This window comes from Budorcas taxicolor, chromosome 2, assembly GCF_023091745.1.
Source record: "Budorcas taxicolor isolate Tak-1 chromosome 2, Takin1.1, whole genome shotgun sequence".
NCBI lineage: Eukaryota > Metazoa > Chordata > Mammalia > Artiodactyla > Bovidae > Budorcas > Budorcas taxicolor.
In genome coordinates this window covers 78650451-78664834 of record NC_068911.1, presented here as the reverse complement: position 1 = coordinate 78664834, position 14384 = coordinate 78650451, and the positions used below count along the sequence as shown (strand labels likewise).

Below are 14384 nucleotides of genomic sequence, written 5' to 3'. Positions count from 1 at the left end.
GACTAGGTTAAAGGTTAGCTAGATAATCTGAGCACTTTGAGACCAACCAGGCTTTATAAAATTTACCTCCAAAATTCTGAAGAGCTTTCAGGAGGGTTACCAGAAATACTGCCAATAATGCAGTTAAATCAACAAAATGTTAATAACAGGGGAAAAAGCATGTTTTTCTAATTTTGGAGACTGGCCTGGACTTTACAAATTTTCTCTCTTAAAAATAACCCTAGGCTAAAAATCAGTTTGAAACCCTATTGATTGATTATTATTCTATTTTGGAAATGTTTTTATTGGTATCATGTATAACAGTATATTGTTTCTCATATAATTCTTTCTTATCACTATCCCTGAAGTTATATAAAGTTTCAAAATTATGGGAATGTCTGAAGTGCCAAACTTACCCCAGATGAGCAGATTTGACCCTGTAACTACTGAAGCTTTAAGGGACTCACATGTGTACCACTTGCGAAGGAGACTGAAGAATGTAGGGCTCAGTTTTCCTTAAGCTTTGACCTCAAATGCATTTCATTTGGGACATTCAAAATTTGTGCCGCTGTAGGGCTTTTTTTCCCTGCTTTACTTCATTGAATTTATTTCTCAACCTTGAACAGTATTTATTAGTATTTTCAAATATGTACATATGATTTTTTTGCTATGTAAAAAATTTAGCCTGATTGCATTTCCTAAGAGATTCAAGGAAACAAATTTCTTTCTTTTTTTTTTTTGCAGGATGCGGTAATTTGAGGACCATGGACAGGGAAGCCTGGTGGACTACGGTCCGTGGGGTTGCAGAATCAGACACAGTTTAGTGACTGGACGACAGCAACAAGAGCTGGAGGGCTATCATAGAGGGATCCCGAGTCCTCAGGTCAGACATTCAGGGTCTGATTCCTAAAACATTTCTCTGGAAAATATGTGACTGAATTCTTTCCAGAATTATGACTACAAATCTATCCTCTAGCTTTTGTCTTCTCAAAACATCGGGCTTTAAGGCCTCCCTTATACTTTTGCAGAATAATGGTTGCAAGCAAGGTGAAGGCCAAACCCAGTTGGCATCTCCACTGCTGTAGATGCACTTTGCATGGGCCACACAGACACCCCTGTTCACTGAGGTAAATATAGAAAGTTCCATGTGGTTTATTTACTCTTCAGAAACTGTAAGTGCACTGAAAGTTGAGATTGTAAATTGCATGATTTTATACAGAGTATTGTAATTGCATATACTACTTCACCTGCTCTTGAATGGCTGAGTCAATGAGTGAACATATGTCTGATCTATAGTACAAAAACTTTCTTCAGGTTCCATCCAAAAATGGCTCAGAGGAGGTAAAGGTAGATAGTTACGGCCTCTGGTCCAATCTTCATTTCAGTTCTAAGCATCATTTATGTTATTGTGAAAAATCAATAGAATTTGTGGCTTCCTGTTTTATGTGTTGAACAGAAATAACAATTTATATTAAGGTCAATGCATGGATATCAGGTTTAAATTTTTAATTCATCCAAAGAAAAACATTAAGAAGTTATCTGTTCTATCTCTTCTGTTTCTTGAGTTATTCCTCTTAAATTTGAATGCCACATTTTTGGTGATGAATAATGCACAAACATATAATGATGTATGATGGTAATGATTGTTTTTAATCAACACCAAACAAATCACTTTTTAGCTCTACCAACTTTGGAAAGTCGAATTATAAACCACAGTTTCCATCTCTGTCCTTTGGATTACATGTCCCTGGTGTTTTATTGCATGGTTTAATACAAGCAAGTGTGACACACAGCCAGAAAAGAATTAAGTCTATAATGCTGGTAGCTGCGTTAATGTTTTTAAGGCATACCATAGTCTTATATGAGACATTGTATCTTGGGATTTTTCTTTGAATTACATTTCCTATGACTCTCTGTCACACAGAAGTATCTCTCAAAAAAGTTGAAATAGTGGAAAGGCCAAAAATCTGGGTGAGTAGGAAAGACAGAGCCTCCTAGAAGTTAAGTGTGAATGATGTCTACAGATTGTGTAACATTATTTAATAATTTACTTATTAATTTGTTAGATTTTATCCAAATAGACTTTGCTTTTAATTGAATGTTTTGTGTGTGTGTGTGCAATTAGTGTCCACAGAATGAAAATTTAAAAGCATATGATTACTTTTCTATTAAAAAAAAATCACTTGTGAGTCTAAACTCTTCTGTTTTGATTAGAGACAAAAAATACAGAAAAGTATTGTCTGGGCCTGGCTCCTAGTTGTTAAATACAGTCTGTGTTATGCACGCTACACTGAAATCAATAATCATTCGTGATATTAAGATGGTAAAAGAAACATACTAGTGAATTTTCTAAATTGGTCTTTTCTGTGAAGCATTGTTTGACCTTCAGCTGTCACGCATGCACGTATATCCACAACTAAGAGTGCAATCAGACTGTGTTAGTTTTTACATTTACAAGCTACTGTTCTCTAAGGTCACCTGCCTGACAGCTATAAGAAATATCCAGAGGAATCCTGCACAGTGCTGCCAAACTAGGAACAATTTTGGTGACTCTTGTTTTTGTTTCAGGAAGAAATGACTGAGCCATAAAATTGTGGTTGAAATTGTAGTTGGGAAGAAGTCAGATTATAAATTTGTATTTCTTCTAAATGTTTTCATAATGTAATTTCTATTGCATAAAATAAATTTTTTTTGGTCAAATGAAAGTAGGAAAACACTTTCTTGCTAATATGATAGCTTAATCATTAATGAATGTCTGATATCTGAAAGTACATAGTGCCGATGAAATCTTGAGCCATTTCTGAATTTATGAGGTAGAATCCACAAGGCTTGAGCACTCAGATGTCCTGTTTTCTACAGACCATTCCTAAAGTTATACAAATTTTTCTGTTAATTGTGAGCCATGTTAATGAAAGGCTATTAGAATGACTAAAACATGGAAAGAGAGTATTTATCATCTTTCACTATGAATTATTTTTCTACTCTTTTCCGTGAATAATTTTTTTCTCACATTGGGTAAAAATATCCCTTGATGATTAATGATAGCTTTAGATGACGTTAGGAAAACAGACAAAAAGAATTAAGGCATTAAGGATGGAGAAACCCAAAAGTTATTGCATAACTTTTCTTGACATCAGTTTCTGTTTGAATGAGAAGGCGCTCACCTGACAGCTGTGATCTGGTCCTCAACTTCATAAACACCCAGTTTTCGATACACTGCATACAGGAGTTTGTCACCTTGGAAAGCTGTTCCTCGACCATCCACCAAGGCAATGACTATCCCTTCCTTACTTGCAAGATAAGATATCCAACTAACAGCGAATATAGACCTTACACTCTGACTGCAGGGACCACCATACCTAAAGGGAAAAAAGAAAGAGAATCTCTGATGTTTTTGTGAAACTCAACTTCCCATTGGGGCCAAGAATTGCCTTTAGTATTTCCCAGTACATTCGTATGATAAAATTTCAATAACAGCGGCATTAGAACTGGCTCAGAATCAAGAGAGGACCAGGCTTTTCCCAGAGGTTTGCTACAAGGAAGTTGTTCTGGGACACAGCCCCTCCTATTCCCCAAAACGGATACATCTAGGGTTGGCATTTCAAGGAATATGTGTGGGTTTTTCGTCATTTCTGCCACCTGCCACTTGCTAAAAGCAGGCATAAGATATACTAAAAAAAATGCATGGTGTTTTAAGCAAATTGTGTGTAGGTCAGCACTGATTTGGGGTGTGATTCCACAAAATGTATTCCATTCCCTTATTTCATTTCTAACTCAATTACATAAGATGTGAAGATGATTTACAATATTTTTTTGGCTGCAATTTCTCTATCTCAAAGGTATTCTGACACATTAGGCAATTTGCCACACAAAGGAAATTCAAAACAGCAAATGCAAGCAAGTCCATCTAAAAATCTCAAAACTTTCTCAAGCTATTTTAAATAGCCATATTTTATTTACTCTGATTAGTTGGGGAATATATAAAACACCATCAATAGGAACTGTTACCAAGGAGAATGGTTCATTCTATCTCACAAATGTGTATTTAATACAGCATGCTTTCAATAAATAGTTTTTAAACCAAAGAAAATATTACATACACTTGAATTAGCAAGGGATACTTCTTTGATTTGTCAAACTGAGGAGGAAGAATCATCTTGTACCACAATGCTTGAAAAACAAAAACAGAGAAAAATCATTCCACTATACTCAGCATTACTTATTTTCTTTAATAATAATATATAACATAAAATCAACTTATAATTGGTAAATTGTGAAGAATCAAGACTATGTTTTTCTTGATTTTTATGTATTTTGTCTAATTTACAAGTTACTAGAAATATCGAACTATTGTTTTTCTAGAAGCACACATTCTAAAATTAAAATTAGATAAACTTTAAAAACAATCAGTGTTGAAATGGAGCTATAGAAAAAATATCAACCCTATTCACAAACATATGAAAGATATTTCATAAAACCTTATTGCTATAGTAAGATTTTAAAATTACGATCCTGTAATATTATAGGGTTACACTATTATAGCATTATACTTAAAACTATACAATTTTGTTTCTAAAAAGCAAGATAAGTGCTCAGCTTCATATTTATTCATGAGAAGCTTTTAAAGATCTTACTAATATCATCCACTTTAAGTTTCTTTATTTCTTCTTTGGGCAGCTGAATATTTTTCAAAGCATTTTCCAATTCCTTGTTGTCTTCCAGGATTTTAATTTCTTAAAAAAAGAAGTTCATTTTTAATTAGTAGAAGTTCTATAAAAGGTTTCTTTCTTAAAATGTCTTTCAATTTACTATGGATGAAACTGAAATGGTAAACGGATTGCTTAAGTATTTTCATATTGACAAGCAGATTTTTAACACAGGCTTTAAAGCAGGGATGAGCTTGTAAAAGACATCAATCATTGTCTCCTAAACTGACCCTGATGGCATCAAAACACATTTTGAGCAGAATCACAGAAGTAACAATGCTTATTCAGCCACATTTTCCTGTGTCCAACCTTTTTTTTAATAAGTGCCCTGAGTAGGTAGCATTTTGAAAAAAAATTTGCTGAAACAAAAGTGGTAGAAATAAAATCTATATTGCTGATACTTCATATTTAAAGCAATTAAGTATATAGCTATAAAGTTTGTTTTAAAATCTTCAATGAACAAGATCAAATATTAAGTCTGTGATTTTTTCATATCTATTTCTTTCTTAAACTCTTGCTGCTGTACCTGCTTAATATAGGATATTCTTTTTTTTTTTTTTTTTGGTAATTGAATTACTGTACATTCAATTCCTTCAAATCCTTTCCTTCAAGATAGTTATATATTTTAGTAGGACAACCATATATACACACTACGATCTTTGTCTTTCATCATAAAGTGTTAGTCACTCAGTCACGTCTGACTCTTTGTGACCCCATGGATTGTAGCATTCCAGGCTCCTCTGTCCATGGAATTCTCCAGGCAAGAATACTAGAGTGGGTTGACATTTCCTTTTCCAAGGGATCTTCCCAACCCAGGGAGTGAACCTGGTTCTCCTGCATTGCAGGCAGATTCTTTACCATCTGAGCCAACCTGAGACTCCTAAAGAGAACTGTCAAAGGGAGCACCTGGAAAAGATCTCCTAAAAAACTGCTGTTTAACTGAACAAATCCATTGATCTCCTGAGAAAAGTTAGGTTTTTGAATAATAAGTGATGCTTGTAGCTTTATTTTTAAAAAGAAGGTCTGGATGACTTCTGAGATACAGCAGGCCTGTGGACTCCTTGTTTTTGTGCTTTTTTAAAAAAGTGGACCTTGAAGATGGGGAGCTGGGGGAGTGCTTGTAACTACACTAAGTTTGCCAAACCACTTCTCTTGTAACTCTCAGTTTTCATGTACTCATGGCATTTTGCTCCAACGTGTTACATTTAATCTTAGAACAAGGATAGATGTTTTGGTATGAGTTGTATAAGATACATAATACATTTCATTTTAACTTTGGATAATCCATCAGGAAAGAGATAGTTGTGGCAATTTAAAAGTTAAAACTAGAAAAGGGAATAGCAGAAGATGGGGAGAGATAAATTAGGAGGTTTGGATTTACATACATGTACTACTGTGTATAAATAGATAAACAACAAGGACCTACTGTATAGCGCAGGGAACTATCAATACATTCAGTATCTTGTAACACCCTATAATGGAAAAGAATCTGAAAGAGAATATATGAATATATATGGACTTCCCTGGTGACTCAGAAGGTAAAGAATCTGCCTGCAATGCAGGAGACCTAAGTTTGATCCCTGGGTTGGGAAGATCCCTGGAGAAGGGAATGGGCCCCTACTCCAGTATTCTTGCTTGGAGAATTCCATGGACAGAGAGTCCTGGCGGGCTACAGTCCTTGGGGTCACAAGACTCAAACAGAACTGAGCGACTTTCACTTTCACTTTAAGGACGTTCCAGGTGATACTAGGGGTAAAGAATGCTCCTACCAACACAGGAGATGTAAGAGGTGTGGGTTTGATCCTTGGGTTGGGAAGATCCCCCTGGAGGAGAAAATGGCAACCCACTCCAGTACTCTTGCCTGGAGAATCCCATGCACAGAGGAACCTGGCAGGCTACAATCCATGAGGTCGAAAAGAGTTGGACACAACTGAAGTGACTTAGCATGCACACATAACTGAATCACTTTGCTATACACCTGAAACTAACACAACATTATAGATTAACTGTATTTCAATTAAAAACTCAAAACTAAAAAAAAATAAGTTAAATGAATACTCAGTTCTAAGTACAATGGAGCCAGTCCTTCATTCTCTATGTGTGGATTCTGATTGTGGAACTGTCAAGGATAAAGGGAATCTATGTGGAGCAAGCACACAGAGTGGCTGTAATATTTACTTAGACCATGTTTATCATTTTGCCAACAGATGCTGGAAGTCTGAGACAATACACGGATGTTGCCTGATTGGGTTGACCTTGATTCCTTCTCTAGTCTGTTCCCAGTTAAGGACTTACTGAAATGACAAGTTGAATAGAAAAGCTTATTAATGCTTCTACAGTCCAGAGTTGCATCTTTATGGATAGTAGATGAGCAATTTTCCTACCTCTTGGAGCAAAATAGAATTTCATAGGGCTGTGAAGAGAGGGAGGGGTTGCAATTGGGTTTCTCTGTGTGGCTTTGCATTAGGAGTATATAATATGGCAAGGCTTGCTAGAGCCCAGACTATACCTTTTACCTTCTTTTACTCATCATTGCATACTTGATGCCCAGCATGCTCAGTACCAAGTACATGATATGTGGTTGTGTTCTCCATATGTTTGGAGACTCTTCATTATGATGAAATCAAGGTGTAAGAATGATAGATTTCATCTGATTTATTTGTTAAAATCATATTAACTATGATATGTTATTCACTGATTAAATTATGTAAAGAATCTTCAGGAAACCTGATAAATAAGGCTATTCAATCAGCTGAGCAATATTAATGAAAATCTGCTGTGTCTGAAGTTCCTAAGCCTCAAATGGATCCTCCATGTCAAGTGTCAACTCTTCTATGTTTTTATAGCGTCTGGGTCAAGTGCTATCTGTTATTGTCCAATGACTTTACTTCACTTTGCAAAGAAAATATAGCCATTGCACTGTGTTCTACAAACCGTGGTAGGTGGATTCTTTACCAGCTGAACTATCAGGGAAGCCCTGTTTTCTACAAACTTTCTTAGAACTACATCAAAAATTTCCTCACTCTCCCTCATCACAAGGCCAGAGATTAATTTCCTCACCTGTCTCTGGACTCCACTTTACCCCGAGTGGAGGGACATCCACTCCTTTATGCCTTCAACCACGGTCTCCACATTTCTTCCATCAGCATTCAACCATTCTCAAATGTTTATCAGCTTTCAAAAGCTAATTTAAACCTCTATCAATCTCCTCCAGGATTATCCACCTCTTTCCTCCACTCATCAGTCAGACCTATTGAAAATAGTCTCTTTTTATTTACCTACCATCTATGCAAACCTAAATTTACTTCAATCTTGCTTCTACCTCCACTGCTCCACTGAAACTGTTCTGACTAAGCTAATGCTCATCATTACTTTGTTAAGCTCATTGATTTAGGGCAGGTCTTGTTTCACTCTGAAGTGCTTGATGCAGACGAGCACTCCCTTTTCTTGAGATCCTCTTCTCTGCTGCGTGCCATGAGTCCATACTCTCAAGGGTGTCCTTCTCCTTCTCTCCACCCTCAGTCTCCTTTACAGGTTCATTTTCTCTTTCCATTTCTCATGTTGGTGTTCTGCACAATTTTACTCTAGGCTCATTCTTTACTACCCTTGCCCACCCTCACTTTCCCCCTCTGCTCTCTCATGCATTTCCACAAACTTAGTAACCATGTATTCCATAAATGAATAACTTCCCGATAATTATCTTCAACTCAAACTAATCCTCCAACATCCAGATCCAAAAGTATGTCGCTCCAGGACAGCTCTTCTTGGATACGTGTCATCAGTACCTCAAACTCAATATTCAAAACAAAATTCATCACCTCTCCAAAAACGTTTTCTCCACAGTGGGTCCTATCTTTCAATAAAAAGCATCAGTGTGAATCCGTTTGACCAAGTTAGACATCCAAACAGCATCAACCTCTCCCTTATATTTATGAGTCTGAAGGTTGACGTAGTCATCATTAGGAAACATTTCTTAACCCCCTATTCCAGAGGAGGAGCCCTGCTAATATGCTCTCATGACTCTCTACTTTCCCTCTCTTAATACTTTAATCCCATTGTGTTGTAACTGTCTGTTCACACATTTGCATTCCCCACTGACCTGTAATCTCCTGAGAACAAGACCATGTCTAATGCAATATCTGTTCACTTTTAGGATGTATTTTCTAGCAAAGTGCCTGGTTTAATGTAATAGGTGCTTAATAAATGAGTATTGAATGAAAAATTTTGGCACTAAATGCAAAGAGAAACTACAAATAAATAGAAGACATAGCATCTGCTCTGAAAAGCTACTCTGAAACTTATCTGGACCCCACTCCAGTACTCTTGCCTGGAAAATCCCATGGATGGAGGAGCCTGGTAGGCTGCAGTCCATGGGGTCGCTAAGTCAGACACGACTGAGTGACTTCACTTTCAGTTTTCACTTTTATGCATTGGAGGAGGAAATGGCAACCCACTCGTGTTCTTGCCTGGAGAATCCCAGGGATGGGGGAGCCTGGTGGGCTGCCTTCTATGGGGTCGCACAGTCAGACACGACTGAAGCGACTTAGCAGTAGCAGCAGCAGCCCAATATAAGACTTATTAAACTGGAATTTTGAAGGCGGACCTGAGAATCTGTATTTATAATAAACCTCTCTGGAGAATTTCATCATGGGGCAAGTTTGCAGAACTGCACTATAAAAGAATTTTCATTGGTTTTGAGAGTTAAAAACATGTAAATACATATAACTGTTGGGACCTAACAAACGCCATGATAGGCTTCAGGGACTAAGGTAGGACTCACGGGAAAGGCTGAGTCATTGCCCAGTGAGTCATCCCTGCGGATGCCAGGACTTGTCTAATCAGCATACTCCCCGTAACCTGGTTTGAGTTTATCAGGATGTAAAAGACATCCCCCTGCAGCCAATAGCCAATTAGTAAATACCAGGAAACCCCTGCAGCCAATAAAGATTAGCCAATTAGTAAATACTAGGAAACTCCTGCAGCCAATCAGCCCTTGCCAACGCTCTGTTCTAAAACCTATAAATACTGCTGCAAATCTGGGCAAGGGGCTCCTTGCTCCACTCCACTGCATTGGATGTGGCAGGAGCCCCAGCTCAAACTAGAAATAAAACCCCTTCACGCTTTTGGATTGCTGTGGACGTCTTATTCTCTCAGTTTTGGGGACTCAGACTCTAGGCATAACATTTGGGGGCTCGTCCAGGATCCCTTTAACTGGGAAGAATAACACTCTCCCGGTAGAAGGGGTTTCCTCACTAGGAAGAGAGATATCTGAACACCGGTGTTAGTTCTGGTTAAGACCAGCGTAAGGCTGAGGCCCGGCATCGTGCTGGGGAGGCGGCTGGCTCTGTTCTCTGGTTAAGACCAGCGTAAGGCTGAGGCCTAGCATGGTGCTGGGGAGGCGGCTGGCTCTGTTCTCTGGTTAAGACCAGCGTAAGGTCAAGGCCTGGCATCATGCTGGGGAGGTGGCTGGCTCTGTGGACGCCTTGTTGGTAAAACTACCTCGAGGGAAAGAAAATTTCAGGGGGGCCCAGGAAGACCTAGTGCTGTGTTCTCGGCCAATGTGTATTTGTTATCTGTTTGTTGTGTCTGTGTGAGTGCCGGCATTGTCTCTGCTCTTTGTGTGTTCATTTTGTCTCCTGTGTTCTCTGTAATCATGGGGCAAGCGACTTCTACTCCTTTGTCCCTTATGACTGATGTTAGTACTTAGATCTGAAGTTCTGTGTCTCTATAGGAGGTTTTCTGAGAGACTGTATTTTTGTATTTAAGGGCTTCCCTGGTGGAGCCGAGGTTAAAGCGTCTGCCTGCAATATGGGAGACTTGGGTTTGATCCCTTGGTCGAGAAGATCCCCTGGAAAAGGAAATTTTGCTCTGTCTGGCAACCATGTGGTTTAGACCTGCCGCCATTTTGTTAGAACTTGATTTTCTTTCCCTGTGCCTTGAGACCAGGGCTCTCAGGAACACTTATCTGACACTGAGGAAAAAGGAAAAAAAAAGACTTGAAGCTAGATCTTGCACTGTGTCTGTCTAAATATGTCTTGGTAATATTTTTGTACATGAGCTCTATTTATTTGGCTTAAACAATAAATTCCAGGTTCATGCGAACTGGGAAATATTCAATGTTAAATATCTGATATTAATGTTTGTTTGTTGACCTATCTAATATAGACATGTCTTAGAATAATTAACGTTAAGTAGAATATTTTCATTGTACCTAGGATTAATCTGTTATGTGATATTAATGTAAAATTTAATTGAATTCTTGAAGAACACCCTAAGTTTGTTTCTGAAGCTTATCTCAGTAATCTGTCTTTGGATGAAGATCAGACGCCTCATGACCTGCAACCAGGACTGGAAAAAGACATAATTTAAGGGACTGTCTCCAACATGGATGGAAGGACTTTTATCAGCAGAAACTACACTATACCAGGATGAGAAGATGACAACATCAGAGGTAGCATATAAGTCAAATGCTTTTCTATCATAGGCCTGAGCCTATACTAGTTTTAAAAATCAATCCAACTGTTGGGTTTGTGACCAATTACCTGTGTCTAGTTCTGGGTTACCTTGGTAAATTTCTCTACTACCAGACTCTAACTGGTTGGCCCTGAGAAAATTTACTTAAAAAAAAAAAATTAAATCATACTAAAGATAATCAGTCTAGTAACACTAGAAAACTGGGCTATATGCCTTATAGATGGTGCCTATATAATTTCCCTGGAAGATAAAGATTCTACAGGACAGACTAAGTCAGATGACCTGAAGATATACTGGGCTACATCTAATGGAAGTTCTTAACATAAGTCTTGTGACTTTACTAATACTGCTGGCTGTGTTATTTGTATTTCCCCTGTCTTACAAAATTGCTGTTTCTTACACTGTCAAATGTGTGTATGAGGCCTCTAATAGAATAATATATAGTCCCATATGAGATCGATGATGGTAACAGTGTAACTCTAGATATGGCAAGAAGCAACAAGAGGGAATATTTTCCTGGACCAAGAAGCTAATGACAGGTGGTCCAGAGAATTTTGGATACTGTTTTATGGCCTAATCCAGTAACAGCACATTGAGTGGCCTGTCAACAAAATCTTTGCCAAACCTGAGAATGGACATTCTCAGCACCATGGGATAAAATGGTCATGAAGTGCCCCCCCTCATAATTATGGTCAAGTTTATGAGCAAAAAGGGGCTCTGCCAACTGAAGACTGACACTCTCCATCTGCATCTACAAAGATTAAATCATGGCCGCTGCAACTGCTGACTTTCAACGCCCCTGAAAGGAGTTCAGGGTGAAAATCGGGAATGAGGCACTCTGTGCTCTGGGAAAACTGGCAGAACAGGCCTTCAGATAGTTAGATCTTTTCAGGAGAAAATTTTATGAGTCCCAATTCTTGCATCTTCTCATAACTAGAGAAACACTGACGTCATTAACGGTAAAAATCTGCTTTGGCTATTAAGAAATAGTTTCCGGAGACCAGAGATGACCATCCTGGTAGGTCTCTTGTTTGGCCCTTGTCTATGTCATCTCTGAGAGGGGCCAACTAAATTGCTGCAACTACAAGGGTAAAAGCTGGTCTCAGATGTGGAAAACCCCAACTTAGATCAGGTAGAGAGACTTCTGCTCTGCTAGGCAGGCCTACGCCCATGCACAGCAGAAGAAGTTACAGAAGAAAGAGACCTCTGCCCCAATTCCCAAAAAGTATCTTGAGTATGAAGTCTCTCAGGGGGCCTATGTGCTGTGTTAGGGGAAGAACGTTGTTTTTATGTGAATCACTCAGGGGTAATCAGGGAGTCCCTGGCCAAGCTCACTCTTGGCCCCTGTATCCTAAATAGACTTATCACATTTGTTAAGGAGCGCATCAATACAGTCCAGGTACTAGTACTTAGGCAGCAATATCAGGCCCTGCCCCAAAATGCTGAGGAAGATTCCTCAGTATAACAAAAGACAGGGGGGAATGTTGGGACCTAACAAACACCATGATAGGCTTCAGGGACTAAGGTAGGACTCACGGGAAAGGCTGAGTCATTGCCCAGTGAGGTCATCCCCACGGATGCCAGGACTTGTTTAATCAGCATACTCCCCGTAACCTGGTTTGAGTTTATCAGGATGTAAAAGACATCCCCCTGCAGCCAATAGCCAATTAGTAAATACCAGGAAACCCCTGCAGCCAATAAAGATTAGCCAATTAGTAAATACTAGGAAACTCCTGCAGCCAATCAGCCCTTGCCAACGCTCTGTTCTAAAACCTATAAATACTGCTGCAAATCTGGGCTCCTTGCTCCACGCCACTGCGTTGGATGTGGCGGGAGCCCTAGCTCAAGCTAGAAATAAAACCCCTTCACGCTTTTGCATTGCTGTGGACGTCTTATTCTCTCAGTTTTGGGGACTCGGACTCTGGGCATAACAATAACATATATAGACACATGAACATTGTACCTATTTTGTAAGTATTGAATGAAATGATAAAAGTTTTGTAAGCAGTACAAAAATTGGTATCTAGCAGGAATATGAGAAGAATAGTAAGAAAGTGGAAATTCATTTAAAAAGAGAAACTGACCTTTATTTTGCAGTCATGCAATTACTTTCCCCAGATTCAAATGGCTAAAAGTTATCAAGATTATTTTATGCAAATCAGAGATTGTGTTCTCTTTTGAGAACAAATGAGAATTACACATTTATGGTGATTTCCATTAAAACAAAGACTTAGAAATTTGAAACTAGTCTTGCTTTAAAATTTCTCTCACTGAAGGTTGAAATGAGCCAAACTCAGAAATACAATCTGTTATTCTTTAAAGTATTTCATTATTAGACACAAGGTTAAAAAAAAACAACAAAACCCCCAAAACTTCAAAACGAAACTAAATTCACAGTTTCATTATTACAATGCTTGTCCTGTCCTGAGCTCCTGAATGGACTCTGATTTTCCTCATTGCCTTATTTTCACCTGTACGTAGGCCATTGAGCTGGCAGCCAAACTAATTCCAAAGCAGTCAGTCTCCTGACTTGTCACCAAAGCTGTCCAAGGACAATCACAGGCTTGAGTGCTGAAGTCCCTTTTCATCCTTAGATTCCATCAACTTCAACCCCACAACGTTTCATAGTAAATCAAAAGGTAACAGAGAACCGCAGGAAGAGCCTCAGGGCAATTATACACTTGTATATCTCCGTCGAGAGTAAAAATGGTCATCTTTGAGCTGTGAACTATTTTTGAACCAATATCACGAATACAGGATGGAGGAGATCTGCCTTGATAGCAGCTGAAAATGGAAAGAGCCTCCAAATTTCAGGGCCCTCATACATGGCAACAGTGTGATGTAGCTGTTAAAACAAAAAAGCTAGCATGATAGTCACCCTCTGCTTCGAACTGGAGTTATATCCGGAACTCATCTCCAGTTCAGGATGTTAAAAAAAAAAAAACAGGCCTTCTTATTTGGGAGGGAGAGTGTACTAAAAATCTTCAGTTTCCTTCCAATTTTAAGCTTCTGTGTTTTTATAAGGGTGATTGGTGAAGACAGGATTAATTCATCTTATATAACTAATCTGCTTTATGCCAGGTTCTTACTGCAAATAATAATTAACTTTCATATGATCAGGTTTGACAAAGAATAGGTTGATCAATATAATCATAAGCTATGCACTAAGCTATATGTCACTGCTCCCCTTGCTGGTGTGGGGAAGCTGTCTTGCTTCCTCTGGTG

General features: G+C 38.5%; 1 protein-coding gene across 1 annotated transcript in view; it reads right to left on the bottom strand.

Annotated features, from left to right (window-relative positions):
• Window positions 1-14384, bottom strand: part of FAP (fibroblast activation protein alpha) — an 80436-nt gene that overhangs the window by 13804 nt on the left and 52248 nt on the right. The window contains 3 exon segments of the mRNA XM_052663568.1: window positions 3144-3338; window positions 4080-4149; window positions 4614-4712. Of these exon segments, the coding sequence (XP_052519528.1) occupies window positions 3144-3338; window positions 4080-4149; window positions 4614-4712 (364 nt within the window).